Source organism: Trachypithecus francoisi, unplaced genomic scaffold, assembly GCF_009764315.1.
Source record: "Trachypithecus francoisi isolate TF-2019V2 unplaced genomic scaffold, Tfra_2.0 Lachesis_group17, whole genome shotgun sequence".
Classification (NCBI taxonomy): domain Eukaryota; kingdom Metazoa; phylum Chordata; class Mammalia; order Primates; family Cercopithecidae; genus Trachypithecus; species Trachypithecus francoisi.
The window spans coordinates 80,468,714-80,488,993 of NW_022681462.1; the positions used below are offsets into that span (position 1 = coordinate 80,468,714).

General features: G+C 41.0%; 1 protein-coding gene across 3 annotated transcripts in view; it reads left to right on the forward strand.

Annotated features, from left to right (window-relative positions):
• Window positions 1-20,280, forward strand: part of RBKS (ribokinase) — a 109,521-nt gene that overhangs the window by 48,721 nt on the left and 40,520 nt on the right. For 2 of the 3 annotated variants that reach the window (XM_033176185.1, XM_033176183.1), the window contains 2 exons: window positions 9,948-10,039; window positions 15,026-15,214. In XM_033176185.1, the coding sequence (XP_033032076.1) occupies window positions 9,948-10,039; window positions 15,026-15,214 (281 nt within the window). Of the gene's footprint in view, window positions 1-9,947; window positions 10,040-15,025; window positions 15,215-16,511; window positions 16,661-20,280 lie in introns of those variants that run through there. The other variant, XM_033176184.1, reaches the window with a different exon arrangement.

The following is a 20,280-nucleotide window of genomic DNA, read 5'->3' on the forward strand; positions in this document are numbered from 1 at the left end:
AAAAAAAGAATCCCTGAAGCAGCCGCTTGTCCAGGGTACACATTAGGTGGTGAAATGTTTTCTACTCTGAGAAGCAGAAGTCAAGCTGCATGTCATACATACAAATATATACATACCTACAAATACATACATACATACAAAATAACTGGGGCAGCCCAGTTACTTTTTGACAAACGTCTCTAGGAATTGAAGATTAGATTTTTTTCTCCTTTTCATAAAACTTTATCATTTTCAATAAACAACAAAAAGTGTTTATATGTAATATTTTCTATGTTATCAGTGTCCATTGACATTGCCTCTTTTGTTTGACCTCTGATTTTGGAAATTTTCAAACCTACAAAAGCAGCAGAATTGTACGATGAAATCCATCACCCAGCTTCCAGTTATCAACCTGTAGCTAATCTTGATTCATCTGTTCTCCCACTCACTCCTCTTCTCTCGCCTCCAGCAAATAACAGACTTTTTAAGATAATTTCTTTGTTTGCTTCTTTTTCACCACTGACTAGTGGGGAAAGCATCTTCTGAATTAGAATCTCATTTCTGTCCCTGTCACTCTCGTGGTACTAGCAGAATTACCTGATTTGTCTGAGCCTTGTCAGTAAAATGCATGTAGAAATACTCCATCTGCAGAATTGTTCTAAGGATGGAATAAAATAAAATATGATGCCAAGCATGGTGTAGTACATGGTGGTAAATCCCAATTTTTTTCTCTTCCATCCACTTCTGTCTTTAAAGTTAGGATAATATCCTGATCAAGCATCATTTGGTGAAAAAAATCAAAATAAATAGTAGCCACTCTAACATGATGACTTCTTGATATTGTGGCAATAGTTCTGTAATTTTTTTTAAGAATAAGGTAGAGAATAGAGAACCACATTGACTTTTTCTCAAGATACAAAACTAAAAAGAAAAAAGAAAAAGAACAGTGTGTATGTGTGTATGTGTTTATATAAGTGATTTCTCCCGAAGTGTACAGTGTTCTACATAGAAATAAATGGAAAATAAGTCAGTGGAATGATTTCGTGGAGAATTTTTAAATGTTCGTCCTGATTTCACAAATTTTCCTCTTGGCAAAATAACATGCTGTGGTAAATTTTCACTGACATTTAGTATATTTTTAATGGACTTGAAGCTGTCAGAAAGAATTCTAAGCCAAAACCCATTTGGTTCCATTTTCTCGGAGTGTCACAGTAAAGTCTAATGCTTATGGTTACGCATTCTCTGCACTGTGCCCATCTCAGCAGAGTGATGTGAATACAGGGTGCCACCCTGCTCCTGCTCTTGTCTTTCTTTGTGTAGATCAAAGCATATTCTCGTGTAACTTCTCTTTTTTTCCTACTATCCCTTGCTGCTCAGAGATCACTGTTTCCTCTGTCCTAGTCTAGTTGCCTGTTACCTACCCAGCTGGTGAAGGAGAGAAAGGTACGGCAGCCACAGTTGAGGATCTAACCTTTCACAGGTGAGAACAGAGTAATCCAGATGGGCAGGCAGCCTACCCTGGGGCTGTCATTGGGTTGGGTCCAGAAAGGCTCCCTCCATCCCCTTCCGTATAGCTCTTCCATTTGGGAGCTGGAGGACCCAGGGCAGCAGGAAGGTGGGTAGGTAACAGTGGGTCATAGACCACTTGGCCTACTTCACACTTTTACTAAGAGCCAGCATGCCTCGCTATTAATTCTGCATGAACTTCCTTATATAATAATATCAGAAATAGTAATACCATGCATTTATATGTACTTTATAGCTTATGAAGTACTTTCTTACACATTTTATCCTCAGAAAAACGTTATGACAAAGATATGGCAGGTAGTGTTCTCTCAGATTAATGGTGAGAAGACTGAGACTGAGAAGTTAAGTCATTTGTTCAACCAGTGTCACACTTTAAGTTAAGGAAACCGTGATTTCAGACTCTTAAGACCCAAGTTCTGTCTCCTAGTTTAAACCGCACTTCAAACTGCCACAACCCATTGATTCCAACAAACTGAGCCTTTATGAAGAGTATCTCTAGAAAAGTCAAGTCCATAAATGTTAACACTGTCTAGCACGTGGCCTGAGCTTTATGTGTCTTTCTGCTCAAGAAACAGAGAAGAGGCTCTAAAGTGTTTTCAGCACTGTGACCCCAACAGAACACACACATGCGCGCACGCGCACACACACAAACATACATGCACACAAGCACACACACTCATCTGTCCAGAAGTCCTCCAGTCAGGCGGCTTTCTCTGGCCAAGTCAGCTAGTCCCAATTTGGTAGATACTAACCAGATGCAGCTTAGATTCTATTCCATGAGGAGGGAGTGTGTGTGTGTGTGTGTGTGTGTGTGTGTGTGTTTGTGTGTGTGTGTAATGCATCATCATTCTCATATGCAAGAAGAGCAGTATCCCAGCACTTTGGGAGGCCAAGGTGGGCGGATCACGAGGTCAGGAGATTGAGACCATCCTAGCTAACACAGTGAAACCCTATCTCTACTCAAAATACAAAAAAATTAGCCGGGCGTGGTGGCGGGTGCCTGTAGTCCCAGCTACTCAGGAGGCTGAGATGGGAGAATGGTGTGAACCCGGGAGAAAGAACTTGCAGTGAGCCGAGATCGCGCCACTGCACTCCAGCCTTGGTGACAGAGCAAGGCTCCGTCTCAAAAAAGAAGGAGGAGGAGGAGGAGGAGGAGGAGGAAAGAAGAGGAAGAGGAAGAGGAGGAAGAGGAAGAAGAAGATTGGTATAATGAAAGGAGAGCATTGGTTTGAGAATCATGAAGTATGGCTTTAAATTCATAATCAGCAAATAGGGGATCTCAGTCAAGTAAGTCAGTTCCTCACTCTGGACGTCACTTTCTTCTTCTGTGAAAGCAGAATTGGGCTGACAGCTCTCAGGGTTCTTTCATGTCACTTTGGACTGATCCCAGAGCAGAGTGGGCTTAATGATCTCTTAGGCATTGAGCACCCTACCCTTTGCCCCAGGAAGCTGCCTATGTGCTAAACAGCATTATTCCATCTTCAAGAAAGATGATAAAGTCATCATTGTCATCATCGTCTGTGGGTTTTGTTATCACAGTTCCATTATTTTTACTGCTTACAAGTAGTGAATTTTGAATTAAGCACATTGTATAACTAGATTATGCTAATATATCAGTTATGAAAATCCAGAGGAAAAGATCCCTACATCTTTGAATATACTGTCTCAAAACTCTCTGTCTCTATCAAAATGAAAGCATCGATTTTAAAGACATAGCAGCTAAAACACCAAAAATCGGTAGCCCTGTATAGCCCCCATCCTCACCAGGCCACAATGCTATGAGGTAGGCCCACCGAAGAGCCAATGCTGCAGCTGCTTGTGATGAAATTATGCATGTTGGTTCTGGTCTTTATATCCATTTCCAAGCAAATGGAACAGTACATGAACAATTATAAATAATTGAGATTGTAAAATTGCCAAAGTTAAATTATCAGTATGATACAAAGTATCTTTTAATGCCACTTCAGTCCTTTTGCCTTTGGCAAGCAAAACTTCTTGTCTGGTCATCCAGACTTTCACAGTGACATTGTCCAGCACATAGCCCAAGCTTTGAGCGTTTTTGCTGCTCAAGTCACAGAAAAGAGCCTCTGGAGTAATGGACAGCAAAGCCAGTATTTTGACTATCCCAACATGCTCGCAGTGTCTTCACTTAGGGTGATTTTCTTCCCTGGTTTCTCTGAGCTAATTATTAGGGCCTTCCTAACTGTCCAGCCCCTGCCATCCATGACAACACCATAAAGAGTTTCTGCCTCGTTTTCCTGCCTTTTAGCCTATACAACTGCTCCTCCAGGCCTCACCAGTTCCTTACTGACGTTATTGTGCTATCCATTAACATGCAGTTAAGATCTTAACTAGGAGTTTAGTTCATCTGACACTACAATTAATAATAATTACTGTTGGGTGCTGCCAGTCACCTCTGCAACTCCAAGTTACTCCATGGTACATTCTGTGTTTTCTAGCTCTGCCTGGTCCCAGGATGACATAATGGCTTCCACCTTGTCTATTACAGATTTGCATTCTTTGATTAGCTGCATCTGCTAATTTATGTTTCTTTCATCGTGGTAGAGTATGCTTATTTGTGGTAGCACAAGCCGAGAAGAATCCTTTCTTTATGGCATTTACGCTTTTCCTCTAAATTTAGTTACTAGTCAGACTCTAAGCCTATGTATTGAAGAATGCTGTTGAAGAATGCTGTCCCTCAGTAAAGTACAGGCAAATAAGATTGATTGATTTTTATACAGTATTTACAGTAAAATTATAGAATTCCTTATTCTATCAATTGATACTTAAATTTTAATGTGATTGTTTCCTTAAAATTTGTTTTTATTATGGAAATTTTCAAATATATATAGACATACAGAGAATAGTATGGTAAACCTATCTATACTATCATTTAGCTTCAACAATTACCAACATGTGGCCAGTCTTTTTTTCTACTTTTAAATTCAATCTTTTATTTTAGACATGGTGGGGTACATGTGCATACTTGTTTTTGTTTTGATTTTGTTTTTCTTGTTTGTTTGAGATAGAGTCTTGCTCTGCCCACCCAGGCTGGAGTGCAGTGGCATGATCTCGGCTCACTGCAGCCTCCACCTCCCAGATTCAAGTGATTCTTATGCCTCAGCCTCCAGAGTAGCCGGGATTACAGGCCTGCACCACCACACCCAGCTAATTTTTGTATTTTTAATAGAGGCGGGGCTTTACCATGTTGGCCGAGCTGGTCTTGAACTCCTTACCTCAGGTGATCCGCCTACCCTAACTTCCCAAAGTACTGGGATTACAGGCATGAGCCACCGTGCCGGGCCCTCATATACAGATTTGTTACATAGGAATATTGCGCCCAGGTAGGGAGCACAGTACCCAATAGGTAACTTTTCACCCTGTGCCCCTCCCTGCTCCAGTACTGTAGTGTCTGTTGTTCCCATCTTTCTGTCCATGCATACTCAATATTTAGCTCCCACTTATAAGTGAATACATGTGGTATTTGGTTTTCTGTTCCTGTTTTAATTTGATTAGGATTATGGCCTCCAGCTCCATCCATGTTGCTGCCAAGGACATGATTTCATTCTTTTGTATGGCTACATAGTATTCCATGTGTATATGTACCACATTTTCTTTATCCAGTCTACCATTGATGGGCACCTAGGTTGATTCCATGTCTTTGCTATTGTGACTAGCATGGTGATGAACATACAAGTACATGTTTCTTTTTGGTATAATGATCTGTTTTCCTTTGGGTGTGTACCCAGGCATAGGATTGCTGGATCAAATGGTAGCTCTATTTTAAGTTATTTGAAAATCAGTCTCCAAACTGCTTTCTACGTGGCTGAACTAAGTTACATTCTTGCCAACAGTGTATAAGTGTTTCCTTCTCTCTGCAGCCTCACCAGCATCTGTTGTGTTTTGACTTTTTTTTTTTTTTTTTTTTTTTGAGATGGAGTCTCACTCTATCACCCAGGCTGGAGTGCAGTGGCACGATCTCGGCTCACTGCAAGCTCCATCTCCTGGATTCACACCATTCTCCTGCCTCAGCCTCCCTAGTGGCTGGGACTACAGGCACCTGCCACCATGCCCAGCTAATATTTTTGTATTTTTAGTAGAGACAGGGTTTCACCGTGTTAGCCAGAATGGTCTCAATCTCCTGACCTCGTGGTCCGCCCGCCTCGGCCTCTCAAAGTGCTGGGATTACAGGTGTGAGCCACCACGGCCAGCCCTTGACTTTTTAATAATAGCTGTTTTGATTGGTGGGAGATGGTGTCTCATTATAGTGTGATTTGCATTTCTCTGATGATGAGTGAAATGATGAGTAGTTTTTCATATGTTTGTTGGCCCACTTGTATGTCTTCTTTTGAGAAATGTCTGTTCATGTCCTTTGCCCATTTTTTAATGGAGTTGTTTTTTACTTGTCGATTTATGTAAGTTCCTCATAGATTCTGCATATTAGACCTTTGTCAGATGCATAGTTTGCAAATATTTTCTCCCATTCTCTAGGTTTTCTGTTTACTCTATTGACCATTTCTTTTGCTATATGCAGAAGCTGTTTCGTTTAAAGTCCCACTTGTCAATTTTTGTTTTTGTTACAGTTGCTTTGGGGGACTTAGCCAAAAATTCTTTGCCAATGCCAGTGTCAGAAAGGGTATTTACTAAGCTTTCTTCTAGGATTTTTATAGTTTGAGGTCTTACATTTAAAATATTTAATCCATCTTGAGTTAACTTTTGTATATGGTGGAAGATAAAGGTCTAGTTTCTTTCTTCTGCATATGGCTAGCCAATATTCCAGCATCATTCATTAAATAGGGAATCTTTTCCCCATTGCTTGTTTTTGTCACACATAGCCAATCTTGTTTTGTCTGTATCCTGCCTCATGGCTCCCTACCCCGCACTGCCACCTTGGATTATGTGGAAGCAAAACCCAGATGTTACATTTCATTTTTAGTATACCTGTTTTTTGATGTAAGATAATTTTTTTTTTTTTTTTTTTTTTTTTTTTTGAGACAGAGTCTCACTCTGTCACCAGGCTGGAGTGCAGTGGTGTGATCTCAGCTCACCGCACCCTCCACCTCCCAGGTTCAAGCAATTCTCCTGCCTCAGCCTCCTGAGTAGCTGGGACTACAGGCATGTGCCACCACGCCCAGCTAATTTTTGTATTTTTAGTAGAGACAGGGTTTCACCATGTTGGCCAGGATGGCCTTGATCTCTTGACCTTGTGATCTGCCCAACTCAGCCTCCCAAAGTGCTGGGATTACATGCATGAGCCACTGCGCCCGGCCAGATACTGTATGTTTTAAGAGTGTTGTCTTTGCTACATACAGCACTTAACCTGTAGTCAAATTTAGTCCCATCAGTTTTTTATAACTAATGGCTCATTAGTTTAGTGAGAAACCTCTCTGACATTTTTTTCTTCTGTGTAAGTGTATAAATATAAATACACATATAGTTATGTGAGTTTGTTATTTGTTCTTATTAAAAAGGGAGAATAGGCTGGGCATGGTGGCTCCCACCTGTAATCTTAGCATTTTGGGAGGCCAAAGTGTGAGGATCGCTTGAGCCCAGGAGTTCAAGAACAGCCTAGGCAACATGACAAAACCTCATCTCTACCAAAAAAAGAAAAAGAAAAAGAAAAAAATTGCCCAGGCGTGGTAACGGGCACAGTAGTCCCATCTTCTTGGGAGGCTAAGGTGGGGGGATCACTTGAGTCTGGGAAGTGGAGGTTGCAGTGAGCCAAGATTGCACCACTATACTGCAGCCTGGGTGACAGAGGCATCTCAAAAAGTTGGGGGTGGGTAGTACAGTACAAAACTGCCTTGTTCACTTATAAATAAATTATAGAAGTCTTTCTTTGACAAACGGAAATCTACTTTACTCTTTTTAACAACTGTAGTGATTTACATTAGGCATGTGTCATAATTCTTTTTTTTTTTGAGACAGACTTTCACTCTTGTTGCGCAGGCTGGAGTGCAATGACGCGATCTCGGCTCACTGCAGCCTCCGCCTCCCGGGTTCAAGTGATTCTCCTGCCCCAGCCTCTAGAGTAGCTGGGATTACAGTCACGCACCACCATGCCCGGCTAATTTGTGTACTTTTAGTGAAGACAGAGTTTCACCCTGTTGGTCAGGCTGGTCTCAAACTCCTGACCAGGTGATCCACCCGCCTCAGCTTCCCAAATTGCTGGGATTACAGGCGTGAGCTGTCGAGCCCGGCCTATGTCATAATTTTTTAAACCAATCCCCTTTAATAAATGCATTGGTTTCTTTTTGTGTTTTCTATTGCAAACAGGGCTATACAAACAACATTGTATATCATCTTTGTATGCTTATGGATTTCTATAGGATGGATTTAGAAAAGGAATTGCAGGACCAGGCATCTTTTGAGGGAAAAAAAGGATCCTTTAAGAATGGCTCTACCATGTTGTTCCATACTTGTAGCTTGCTCTAATCCGTGCTCAAATGCTGATGAATGTGCTAGGTGAGCAGTTGTTTCCACTTAATGCTTGAGGAAAATTGGGAACAGTATATTGTTCTGAAAACCTAAAAAGTTTAAGTGATGTGTTAGAATACGGGACAATGAGAGTCTTTATGTGTAATTGACATCTCTAAGACCTCTCAGAAGTGAGAGAACCAATGAGAGAGACTGTTGCCAGGCTACAAACTCCAGAAGAAGGCAGAAGAGATGGGTGGACAGGCAGGGGTGTTGGGCTATCTGTAAAGGACAATATAATAATAGTAATAATCCTTTACATTTGTACAGCAGATTAGAGTTTACACTAGGCTTTTACATCCGTTTTCTAATTTAAGCTGCACAATAACTCTATACAAAAATCTGAGCAGCCAAAAATATACCGTAGAATTTCTGTGGGTGGACATTCTGGATTCTAAAGTAACAAAAATGTGGGAATAGTGTTAGCCTATACTGGACAAGACCCACTGACTGAATCAAAATGCTTAAAATGTTAGGTAAGACCAAGGAAGGTGCAGAAGTAGACTGGATGTCCTCACCAGGCTGAAGTAGTAGACAGTTTTCATTAGCCACGTGCTGATTAGCATGTCCACAAGAATGTGGAATGGATTAGTGCCAAGCTGGCTATGTGAGAGCCTCCTGGAGAACTTGTAAACATGCAGATTCCCTGATGTTACCCCCAGAGATTCTGATTCAGTGGGTTTGAGGTCAGTCCTAGAAATCAGGCATTTTCACAAGCTCTCCTAGTGATGCTGATATGCAACCAAGTTTGCAAATCACTGTTCTTGAAGTTTCTGAGAACTGCAGCTAGAGATTTTTACACTATGGGTCTGTAGTCAAATGAGACTACTTAACATGCAAGTCAGTGGACCTGGGTTGAGAAAAAGAAGACTAACCAATCTAGTTGAGTACTCAAGTGAATAAGTGCTTTGACAAAGAAGGAGCTTCCTATGAATGTAATTTCTAAAGACTTGAAATATACATATCTACATTTACAAAGTCCCAAACCAAGGGGTGTTTTAAAATATTGTGAATTGTCACTGAGGCATGTGTAGGTGTGGACAGAGTCCTGGCCTAGAGAGGCCGCTTTTTTTAGTTTAAAGTTTTTTTAGAGTTTTTTAGAGTTTAAACTCTGAACTTAAAGCCAGAGGACCCTGAGTAGGGGTCCATCTTAACTGTGTCCCAGTGTATAACCTGAGACGTATGACCTTATCTTTCTGAGCCTCACTTTCCTCCCTCTGAAAAATGACCATGATATTCTCATTTCCCTGTGTCTGCTATTCCCATCTATCCTTCTCTTGTAGCCTATCAGTCTGAGCTAGCACCAGCCTCTGATTGAATTCCTCCTCCTTTCTCAATCTTTTTTTTTTGTATTCCCAGATTGCTCACAGAAGCCAAGAATGTCAGCTTTTGTGTAAGTGCATATGTTTGCAGGAGTAATTGTGATATATTTGGGAGGCATACATAGGTGTATAAAATATGCATATGCACATGAGCTTCCTGCTTACTGTTCCCACCAGGAAAATTCTGAACCTTTCATTGTTTATTTCATATCATCTCCTTTTCTTCCCTGGAAAATGGATTTATGAACTAGCCTTGAAACCAAGCCCTTAAAGTAACCCACAAAAATGTCCACCAGCCTGTTCACATTCACACATGTACTTTCATGCCACAGCATTTTTACTTTTCTCTAATGTTCTTGTTGCCTTTGCCTTAACTCTACAATCACATTGACTGTAATATTGCTGTTTTCCCTGGAAGCTGAAATGTTGTAAAGTGCAAAGTAGAGAAAATGGAAATAGGGAATTGGTACCCAGCTGTCGTGGAGATTGAGATTTCAGACTTTTCTCTACATCCGTAACTAAGTGGATGTTTAACCAGATGAAGACAAAAATGAACTCAGGGATTTTCCCTACTGAATGTCTGTAAATGCACCGTGTTAAAAATAAAAACTAATGATCACCCCATTTTCCATTCCTTTGTAGTGAAAACATTGTTCAATCCAGCCCCTGCCATTGCTGACCTGGATCCCCGGTTCTACACCCTTTCAGATGTGTTCTGCTGCAATGAAAGTGAGGTAAGGGTGAATTGCTTTGCTCGTTCTATGAGAAACCAAAAGTTCGTGCAAGTGGGTAAAGCAAAGGGGCAGAACTAACCACATCAATTTGATGACGTGAATTCTCAGGCATGGTGAAAACGGATTTTTTCAGTTTACTGAGGTGTGGAGAAAAGGAAATTAGTAAATCCTAGGGGAAAAAAAAGGATTCTCTGAGTCACTTCCATATTCTGGCACTTATCAAACCTCAGTTAATTTTAGTCCCTTCCTTGCCCTCACACTACTGGTGTTTTGTTTTCTTTTCTAATTATTTCATATTCTGAGGACTATATTAAAGTTGCCAGGTTTAGCAAGTAAAAATGCAGGATGTCCAGTTAAATTTGAATTTCAGATGGATAATAAATAACATACCTAACAAGTTTATACTGTAAAATTACCTGTCATTTATCTTAAATTCAAATTTAACTGAGCTTCCTGTATTTTATCTGGCAACCCTAATTAGTGTACAACTCCTGGAGGATCTGCTACATTCTGTAGCAAAGACCCTGTGTCATGATGTATCATCTGAACAGACTATCTATCAACTGGTACAATAAGAAAGGATATTGTACCACCCTTCCTTAAATATTGTTAGGAAGAAAATTTCAATATTTCTGCTTTTTTATATGCCAGACAGCATTAGAACAGAGCTCTTGCCTGTCAGTGGGATGCAGCTATACACATTGGTGAATGCAACATGGAGAGAAAGAAATGAATGAACCATAATAGTTAAATTTCCACTTTTTGTTTTTGAAACAGGAACTCATTGTGTCACCCAGGTTGGAAAGCAGTGGTGTCATCATGGCTCACTGCAGCCTCTACCTCCCAGGTTTAAGCAGTCCACCCGCTTCAACCTCCCAAGTCGCTGGGACCACCATGCTTGGCTAATTTTTTTATTTTGTGTAGAGACATGATTTCGCCATGTTGCCTAGACTAATCTCAAATTCCTGGGCTAAATCATTCCTCCTGCCTCAGCCTCCCAAAGTACTGGGATTACAAGCATGAGCCACTGCACCCAGCCTAATTTTCCATCTGGTTTAAAGGCTGAATAAAGGCTTTTAGGATTTCTTGACCTGCTTTCTTGATAATTTCATCTCTCAAAACATAGAGGAAACAAGAAAGAAGACTGCTACAAGGAAACTAATTTTAACAAACCACAATAGGTTATGCAATATTTTTGAGCAACCACCATGCTAGGAAGAAGAAATTGTGGGAAATAATGACCATTTCACAATAAGAGGTTAGAGTACCCTCAACTGCCAAACTGGCCTAAATTTTCCTGCTACATACTTGAAGAGCACTCTATTTATTACTCAAATGCTCATCACACCTCAAATTACTTATTCATTTCTTCTGTCTTCTCCATTAAATTACAAGTTCTATGAGGTCAGAGACATCTGTCTTATTCACTGTTGTATCCCTGATGGCTATCCCTGTGTATATAGTTATCTATTGCTGCATAATAAACTACCTCCAAAATGTACTGGCTTACAACAGCAATAATTATTTATTGTCACTCCCAGTTTTTGTGTGTCAGGAATTCACCCAGGGGATAGCATGATTTGACTCTCCTGCACAATGCCCCAGGCTTCAGTTGGAAGACGCAAAAGCTGGAAGTTTTCTTCACTCACATGCTTGACAGTTGATGCTGGCTTTCAGCTGGGGGCATAATGAGGTTGTTGGCCGGAACACGTAAATATGGCCTCTATGTGTGACTTGGGCTTCCTCATAATATGGTAGCTGGGTTTCAAGATCCAGCTTCCCGAGAGAAGGAGACACCTGACAGAAGCCATGCTGGCTTTTGTGAGTTAGCTTCAGAAGTAACACAGCATCACTTCTGACTCATTGTATTGGTTTAAGCAGGAAGGTCCACCCTAGTATCCCACCCCTTACGAGAAGATTGTCATTGGCACAGTGTAAAACCAGGATTTGTGATATGATATAGGTTAATACAGTTATCTTTGGAAAATAACATCTGCTACACTGTACCTGCACATAGCTGGCACTTAGTAAATGCTTATGAAATAAATAAATGAAAGAACTCTGGTGTTTAAGGAAATTGGTCTCAGAAACTTAATGGAAGAAAGAAAAACATTAAAAGCTTAATGTTCTGGGGCCAGGCGCAGTGGCTCACACCTGTAATCCCAGCACTTTTGGGAGGCCGAGGTGGGCAGATCATGAGGTCAGGAGCTCAAGACCAGCCTGGCCAACATGGTGAAACCCCGTCTCTACTAAAAATACAAAAATTAGCTGGGCGTGGTGGCACATGCCTGTAATCCCAGTTACTGAGGAGGCTGAGGCAGGAGAATTGCTTGAACCACAACCTAGGAGGCGAAGGTTGCAGTGAGCCAAGATCGCGCCACTGCACTTCAGCCTGGGCTACAGAGAGACTCTGTCTCAAAACAAAAAAAGTTTAATGTTCTTATTGATGAACTCTAATCACAGCAATAATGTAAATTCATGCTTATGATACTCTGCTCCAAACACAAACCATTGATATGTAAATATTAATGAAGACAATGAAAAGATACTCACAAGCTCTAAAACAAGATGAATAACTCCACAGATCAGAAATGGAACAGCCTCACAGAGCATTCCGCCCTTGATATGCTGGCTGTACACCAACCCCAGAAACAGGCAGAGGTGGTAGGAAGTTCACCCACTGTGGGTCATGGACACTAAAAGTGTGCCACTTATAGGTGACTGGAGTCGAGCCCACGGATGGAAACCATACATGCTAGGCTGTGGCTCCCCTGCTAACAGTAAAAGGTGGAGGAACCTGCTGCCCCTGCTGCCTGAAGCGTATTTAAGGCTCCCAACCTGAGGAGGTAGCAGGACAGAGACACAGCCTCTGACCAAGAAGTAAACCAAGCCAACCACTGACTTAGTGACTGGACTGGCAGTAGCTCCAGAAACAGCAGAGCAAGAACTCCCTATTGCCAATATAATACCTGGTTCTGGTTTAGAGACTCTTGTGTGCCTGGCGGAAGCTACTATAAAACCACTGAGGGCCAGGCGCGGAGGCTCATGCCCGTAATCCCAGCACTTTGGGAGGCCGAGGCGGGTGGATCATGAGGTCAGGAGATGGAGACCATCCTGGCCAACATGGTGAAACCCCATCTCTACTAAAAGTACAAAAATTAGCCGGGTGTGATGGCATGCGCCTGTAGTCCCAGCTACTCAGGAGGCTGAAGCAGGAGAATCGTGTGAACCCGGGAGGCAGAGGTTGTAGTGAGCTGAGATCTCCCCACTGCACTTCAGCCTGGATGACAGAGCAAGACTCTTGTCTCAAAACAAAACAAAACAAAACAAAACAAAAAACACTGAAAAGCAGGCATCAACCAGGTGGGAGCTGAGGTGTGACAGCTTTCCAACTCACAGTGAGCAAAGTGAGCCTGCAAATGAAAAACATAATGCTACAAAGTTCACACAGCACAATCAGCAACCTACAGATGAATTTGCCCAAGATGAAATTCATATAATAAAACGCAGCCGGGCGCAGTGGCTCATACCTGTAATCCCAGTGCTTTGGGAGGCCAAGGCAGTTGAATCACATGAACCCAGGAGTTTGAGACCAGCCTGGGGAAGATAGTGAGACCTCATCCTGTCTCTACAAAAATAAAAGATGAGCTGTGTGTGGTGGGGCATGCCTGGAGTCCCAGTATGTGGGAGGCTGAGGCAAAAGGATTGCTTGAGCTCAAGAGTTTGAGGCTGGAGTGAGCTATGATCATGCCACAGCACTCCAGCTGGAGTAATAGAGCAAGATACTGTCTCTAAATAAATAAACAAGGCAAAAAATACTTTAAAATAGTGTAATTAAGATTAACATTCATTATGAAAGAATAAAAAATTTTGTGAAAGAAACAGAATTGAAGCAACAACGTGCGAATATGAAAAACAACCAATTAGAAGTCGTGAAAACCTAAATAGTCATGGAAACGTTTTTAAATCACTCGGTAGAAAAATAAACATTAGAATGGAATAAAAAATTAGTATATTGAAGGAGAAATTGGGAGAAAAATACGGATCTTGTTGAAAGCTCCCTCATTTTACAGATCGTAATTGATGTGGGGAAGGTCACAGACTGAGTGAGTAGGCGAGGTCTCCTGAATGCCAGGGCGCTGCTTTTTCTGCTACCTGTCAGTACCTCTCCTAATCTGCTTCCATCTTCTCTGGCAAAAACAAACGAAAGAAACGAGTAGTCTGCAAACATGGAAAGCAAAAACTGGAAATTTGAGAAGAGGGGTTATGGCCCAAGAGAGGCTTGGAAGAATTATGTCCTTAGGTGCCAAACTTACAGGTGCAATTTATACCAAAATCATTGGCAGTGGCCCTTTCCTTTCTCCTTTCCTGCCTCCCCTCCAACCCTCCTTTTTTCTTTTTTTTTTGATAGAATTTCCTTTGTTGCCCCTAACTCTTTATTAAAAGTATTACATGTGCAGAAAAGCTGAATGAACAACTACCTTTCACCTAAGCATTTGTTAACATTTTGCTATATTTGCTTTTCCTCTTCCCTGTGTGTACTTAGTTTTGTTTTTGTTGAAACGTAAGTGGAAAAAAAGTATTTTGTTGTTGAGAATAAGTTGCAGACAACATGATGCCTCACCCCAAATACTTCGGCATACATCTCCTCAGAGGAACCACAGTACCATGATCACACCTGAGAAGATTGTCAGTAATTCCGTACTATCATCTAATATCCAAGCCACATTCAGATTTCCCCAGTCGTCCCAAGAATGTCTTTTATAGATTGTTTTTGTCATCACTGTTATTGCTTGAAATGTCTTTTATAGGTTGTTTTTGTCATCACTGTTACTGCTTTATTTTCCTGTACCAGTATCCATCAAGGTTCCCATTGCATTGGTTGTTACGAAAAAGAAGGGAGACATTTTCTAGAAAAACAAATCTGGAAGTGGATCCAGGTGACTTATTTTCACCACTGTTTCTGTTGACTTTTGTGTATTCCAGGCTGAGATTTTGACTGGCCTCACAGTGGACAGCGCTGCAGATGCTGGGGAGGCTGCATTAGTGCTCTTGAAAAGGGGCTGCCAGGTGGTAATCATTACCTTAGGGGCTGAGGGATGTGTGGTGCTGTCACAGACAGAACCTGAACCAAAGCACATTCCCACAGAGAAAGTCAAGGCTGTGGATACCACGGTAAGTTTTAAAATTTAAGAATCATGTTTAGCCCTTGAAAATTGTTACTTAGTAACTAATTAGATGCTGCACCTGAATTTTTGGATAATGAAATAAAGGCCTAGTAAGTGATATGGTGAAAGAGAAGAACAACCAGGCAGGGGAACTGTGTTTTAATCCCTCTCTAACTCTCTGTGGGACTTCATGCAAGCAACTTGACCTCTCTGAGACGTTGTTTCCTCATTCATAAAATCAGAATAGCAGTAAAATTATACCTGTATTACCTATATCCATTCATTTATCCAGTCATTTATCCATTCATTTATCCAGTCATTCATTCAACAAATAGGGATTTGTGGAATACCTATTATGTCCCAGATATATGATAGTTGCTGGGGATATAGCAATAAATAAGGCAAAGTCTCTGCCCTCGTAGGGCTTAGATTCTAGGCAGTGAACAAGTAGCTGTGTCTTGCAAGCTTCTCATGTGAAATAAACAACAAGGAGCACTGGTTAAGCAGCGATCATTCTTTTAACCAACAAATTCTAGCAGCTAACATTTACTGCATGCTTGCCGTGTCTCTTTTGCATACATCTCATTTAATCTTTAAACAATTCTATGGGACAGGTATTATTTCCATTTTGCAGATGAAGAAACTTATACAGGATCACATTGCTGGTAGGTAACAGAGCTGGAGATTCGAAACTAGGCATATGGACTCCACACAGACATGTTTTGTGTAAGGTACTGTGCTAAGAACCAGTGTGCTAGGTGAACAAGCCATGGCTACAGAGTAGGAATGAAAAGGAAACAAGTTAGAAAAAAGACTCATGGTTCCCCCAGAGCTAGGGAAACACAAATTGTTTGTTTATTGTTAGAATTCAGAAGAGCTTGCCAGGCGCCACTTCATGCCTGTAATCCCAGCACTTTGGGAGGCTGAGGTGGGCGGATCACGAGGTCAAGAGATTGAGAACATCCTGGCCAACATGGTGAAACCCTGTCTTTACTAACAATACAAAACTTAGCTGGGCATGGTGGTGCGCACCTGTAGTCCCAGCTACTTGGGAGGCTGAGGCAGGAGAATCACTTGAACCCAGGAGGCGGAGGTTGCAGTGAGCCGAGATTGCACCGCTGCACTCTAGCCTGGTGACAGAGCAAGACTCCGTCTCAAAAAAAAAAAAGACAGAATTCAGGAGAGCGGACTAGAAAAGTAAGTAAACTAGACTTGAGGAAGAATAAACATTTTAGGGTTTTTATTTAGAGGAAACTGATAGATAATTATTCATAAAATATATTTTGGTTTGTTTTTATGCTTAGAAGCGACTTCAAAATGTGGGTCATTATGAAAAAAGAAGGCTGAGGGGATCTGATAAAGTTTTGGATGTGATTATACACTGAAAAATATTCAAGTGCAAGAAATGGTTATGTGACATGAAATTAACATCCTGGTTGCCTTTCAAAATGTGCTTTACCAGGTATTTGATAAAGTGTGTTTGGTGTTGCTATTGTCTTCATATTTAGTCATTTCTGAAACTATTAGTTTATTTTCTGTTTGTCAAGGACAAGAACCTGTATTTGAGGGGATCCTTAGTTCTGAAATCGATCCTCCATTAGACTAACACTACTTTAGGTCCTGACCTAAAGTGAAAAGACTCTGTGCATCTCCTGCTAAAAGTGAAATGAGAGTTCCTCAAAGACCTACGTAGATGCACAGAAGTAGCTCAGCCCCTATTCTCAGTGTCCATGTTAGTTACTACCCCTTTGGGTTGTAAGCACCAGAAGCACAACTCAGGCTTATGCAGGAAAAAGAATTTATTTGTTGCATATAATTGCAAAGTGTAAAGATATGGCAGAATGCAAAGGTTGAACGGTGTCATCCAGGCAAGTCAGGTCACTTGCTCGCTGGCTCCCTCCCTGTCAGCTCTGCCCTCCTCATAGTGGGCTGGAGCTCAGGTGGGTCCACTCCCTGCCCACACTGTGCCTCATGTCATGTCCCTGTCCCTGGTTTCAGATTCAAATCACTCTTATCAGAGGATAGGGAAGTGGATGCTGACAAGAAAACAGTAGAATGTCTAGTGTGTTTTAATATATCTAGAGATTTTTCATTTTCTTTCAGAATTTGAAGATGAACTATTAATTAGTACATAGGAAACTGAGGAAAATGTTTAAGTAAAGCAAATTTTCCCTTCTAGGTCATCTAGAACCTAAGGGGAAAAAGTATGATGAAGTGAATATAATCTTTGTACATGACGTGGCATGACTATAAATGCATAGTCATAACAATGTAAATGCCAATTCTAGATTTAACCAAAAATGGAGATAAGAATAATATTGTGAAGATGGGAGGATAAAGTAAGTGTGCATTTGCACACAGGGGGACATAAAACTAAATGCTCATCTTCCATAATTGGAACTCAAGAGATAATATCTAAAATTGACTTTTTTTTTTTTTTTTGAGACAGGTTCTCACTCTGTTGCCTAGACTGGAGTGCAGTGGCTCCATCTTGGCTCACTGCAACCTTTGCCTCCCAGGCTCAGGTGATCATCCTACCTCAGTCTCCTAAGTATCTGGGACTACAGGTACACGCTACCATGCCTGGCTAATTTTTATATTTTTAGCAGAGACAGGGTTTTGCCACATTGCCCAAGATGGTCTCAAACTTCTGGGCTCAAGCAATCCGCCCACCTCAGCCTCCTAGAGTGCTAGGATTATAGGCAGTGAGCCACCGTGCGCAACCCTAAAGCTGGTTTTCTAAAAGCAGTATAAGTTTATTGCCAGAAACATCAGATAATTACCAGAAGAAACCATTAAAAGAATTTAAAGTATTTGCCTCATGAAAATGGGAATGGAGAGAGATTGGGCATTTATACTTAAACCTTACATGAGTCCACAAAAACTTGTATGTGAATGTTCATAGCAGCATTATTCATAATAGCCAAAAATGGGAAAGAACCCAATGTCTATCAGCAGATGATGGATAAACAAATTGTGGTATATCCATACAATGGAATATTATTCAGCCATTAAAAAGAATACTGATATATACAACAACATGGATGAAGCTCCAAAGCATTATGCTAAGTGAAAGAAGCTAGATACAAAGGATTATATATTATATGATTCCATTTAAATGAAATATTTAGAATAGATCAATCCATAGATACAGAGCATAGATGGATGGTTGCCAGGGACTAGGGGGAGGAGGAATGGGGAGAAACTGCCTAATGGGTAAGGAGTTTTACTTTAGAGTAATGGAAATGTTTTGAAACTAGATAAGAAGTTGGTGATTGTACGACATTGTGAGGATACTAAATGCCCTGAGTTATTTATATTAAAATAGGTAAATTGTTAAATAATTATTTTTTAAAAGGAATGAAGTACTGATTCATGCTATGACATGGATGCACCTTGAAAACATACTACTAAGTAAAAGAAGCCAGGCATAAGAGGTCACATATTATGATTTTATTTCTATGAAATATCCAGAATAGGTATTATAAATCCATAGAGACAGGAAGTCAACTGATGGTTGCTGTGGAGAGTGACCACTAATGAGTATGGAGATCCTCTTTGGGGTGATGAAAATGCTCTGGCATCAGTGGTAACAGTTGGACAAGCTTGTGGATAATAGTAAAGAACACTAAAGCATACCCTTTTAAAGAGTGAATTTTATGATGCATGAATTATATTTCAAACAACAACGAAAAAGCTCCACCTAAGCAATTCACTCATGAATGGATATTCGTGATAAAGACTCTCCACTAAATTGCCCTACTGAATATATGTGAGTGGACTCTCGGCATCCCCCAGGTGGAGCAGCAGTGACACTGACAGGAACCAGGGTAGTGATTTTCTGGGTCTAGAATCTTCCTCATCTTTTTTATGCTATCTTCGTCCTCTCATCCAGCACTTTCATTATTAAAATTCTTACCTGTTCTGCACACAGCTGTGCAGCCTCTTCGTAAATCTGATAAAGAGAAGATAATTCACGTGGCGAGTGAGAAGCTCCCAGGGAGGCATTTTCTTCTGAACAAATGGGCTCTCTCACTTTTCTGTGAGGAGGGTATTACTTGCTCTCAGTCGGTATGTAACCTTCTTGCTTTTCTCTTCCTCCTAATCCCTTATTAAAAAGTCAGGGGTGACATGGATAGTGGAAACATCTTTAGTTTGTTGGCGTGTTGTCCACTCGAGGCAGACAGCCTGCCCTAGAAGAAGCCATTTCCCGTTCTACGTCAGTGCTTCTGCAGACTGCTATATTCAGTTTTGCCTCACTGTTAATAGTTGAATATATCACTTCTATTTTTACATCTGTTTTTCCCGTTGTACTAGAGTGAGATGGTGGCAGTAGCTGCAGATGTCCTCAGCTCAGTTTGGAAGACATGACAGATGTGTCTTTTCTCCCATTTCTACATGTTATCTGAATCTCAGCCTCCAAATGACAGAGCGTGCATGTCTGCCCTCTGTTCTTCCACCCTGAATGTTAGGGGGTTTGCCTGCTTGCGTTTGGGATTGCACTAAGCACTCCATAGTCAGAGACACACACCTAAGCGTAGTATATTTTAGGATTATTGTGCTACTGTGATATATTATAGCATTAGTTATCCCTGACTTATAAGCGCTGAAATTCTTGACATATAAATTGCTTTTCTTTATGTAAACGGTTAAGTCCTGGAATCTACAATAACACTCTCAAGAATTTAGTCCATAGGCTAAATCTGTCTTCTCAAGAATCACTCACTCTGTAATAATGCATGGGTATGTAAGTAAGCTGAGAACAAACAAAAGCCAGGGGCACAGGAAGTACATCTTTCCTGTTCTTTATTCTCCTTTCTATCCTTCACATTTGAGTCCTGTAGTGTTCAGAGTTGCTGATGAGGCAGTAGGCAGTGGCAGCCAGCTGCATGGGTGTCCCATAACTACTCAGGGCTTGAGAGTTAACTCTAAATTAGGATTGCACCAGTAAGAAGTAGAGATAATTTCTGTTAAAGTTTGCACGGAAGCACTTTCTTAGGATGAGGTGATTGCTGGGGCTGGCTGGTTACTCACAGGTTTCCCAGGTGACCCCTTGTATTCCTCTCATCCTGC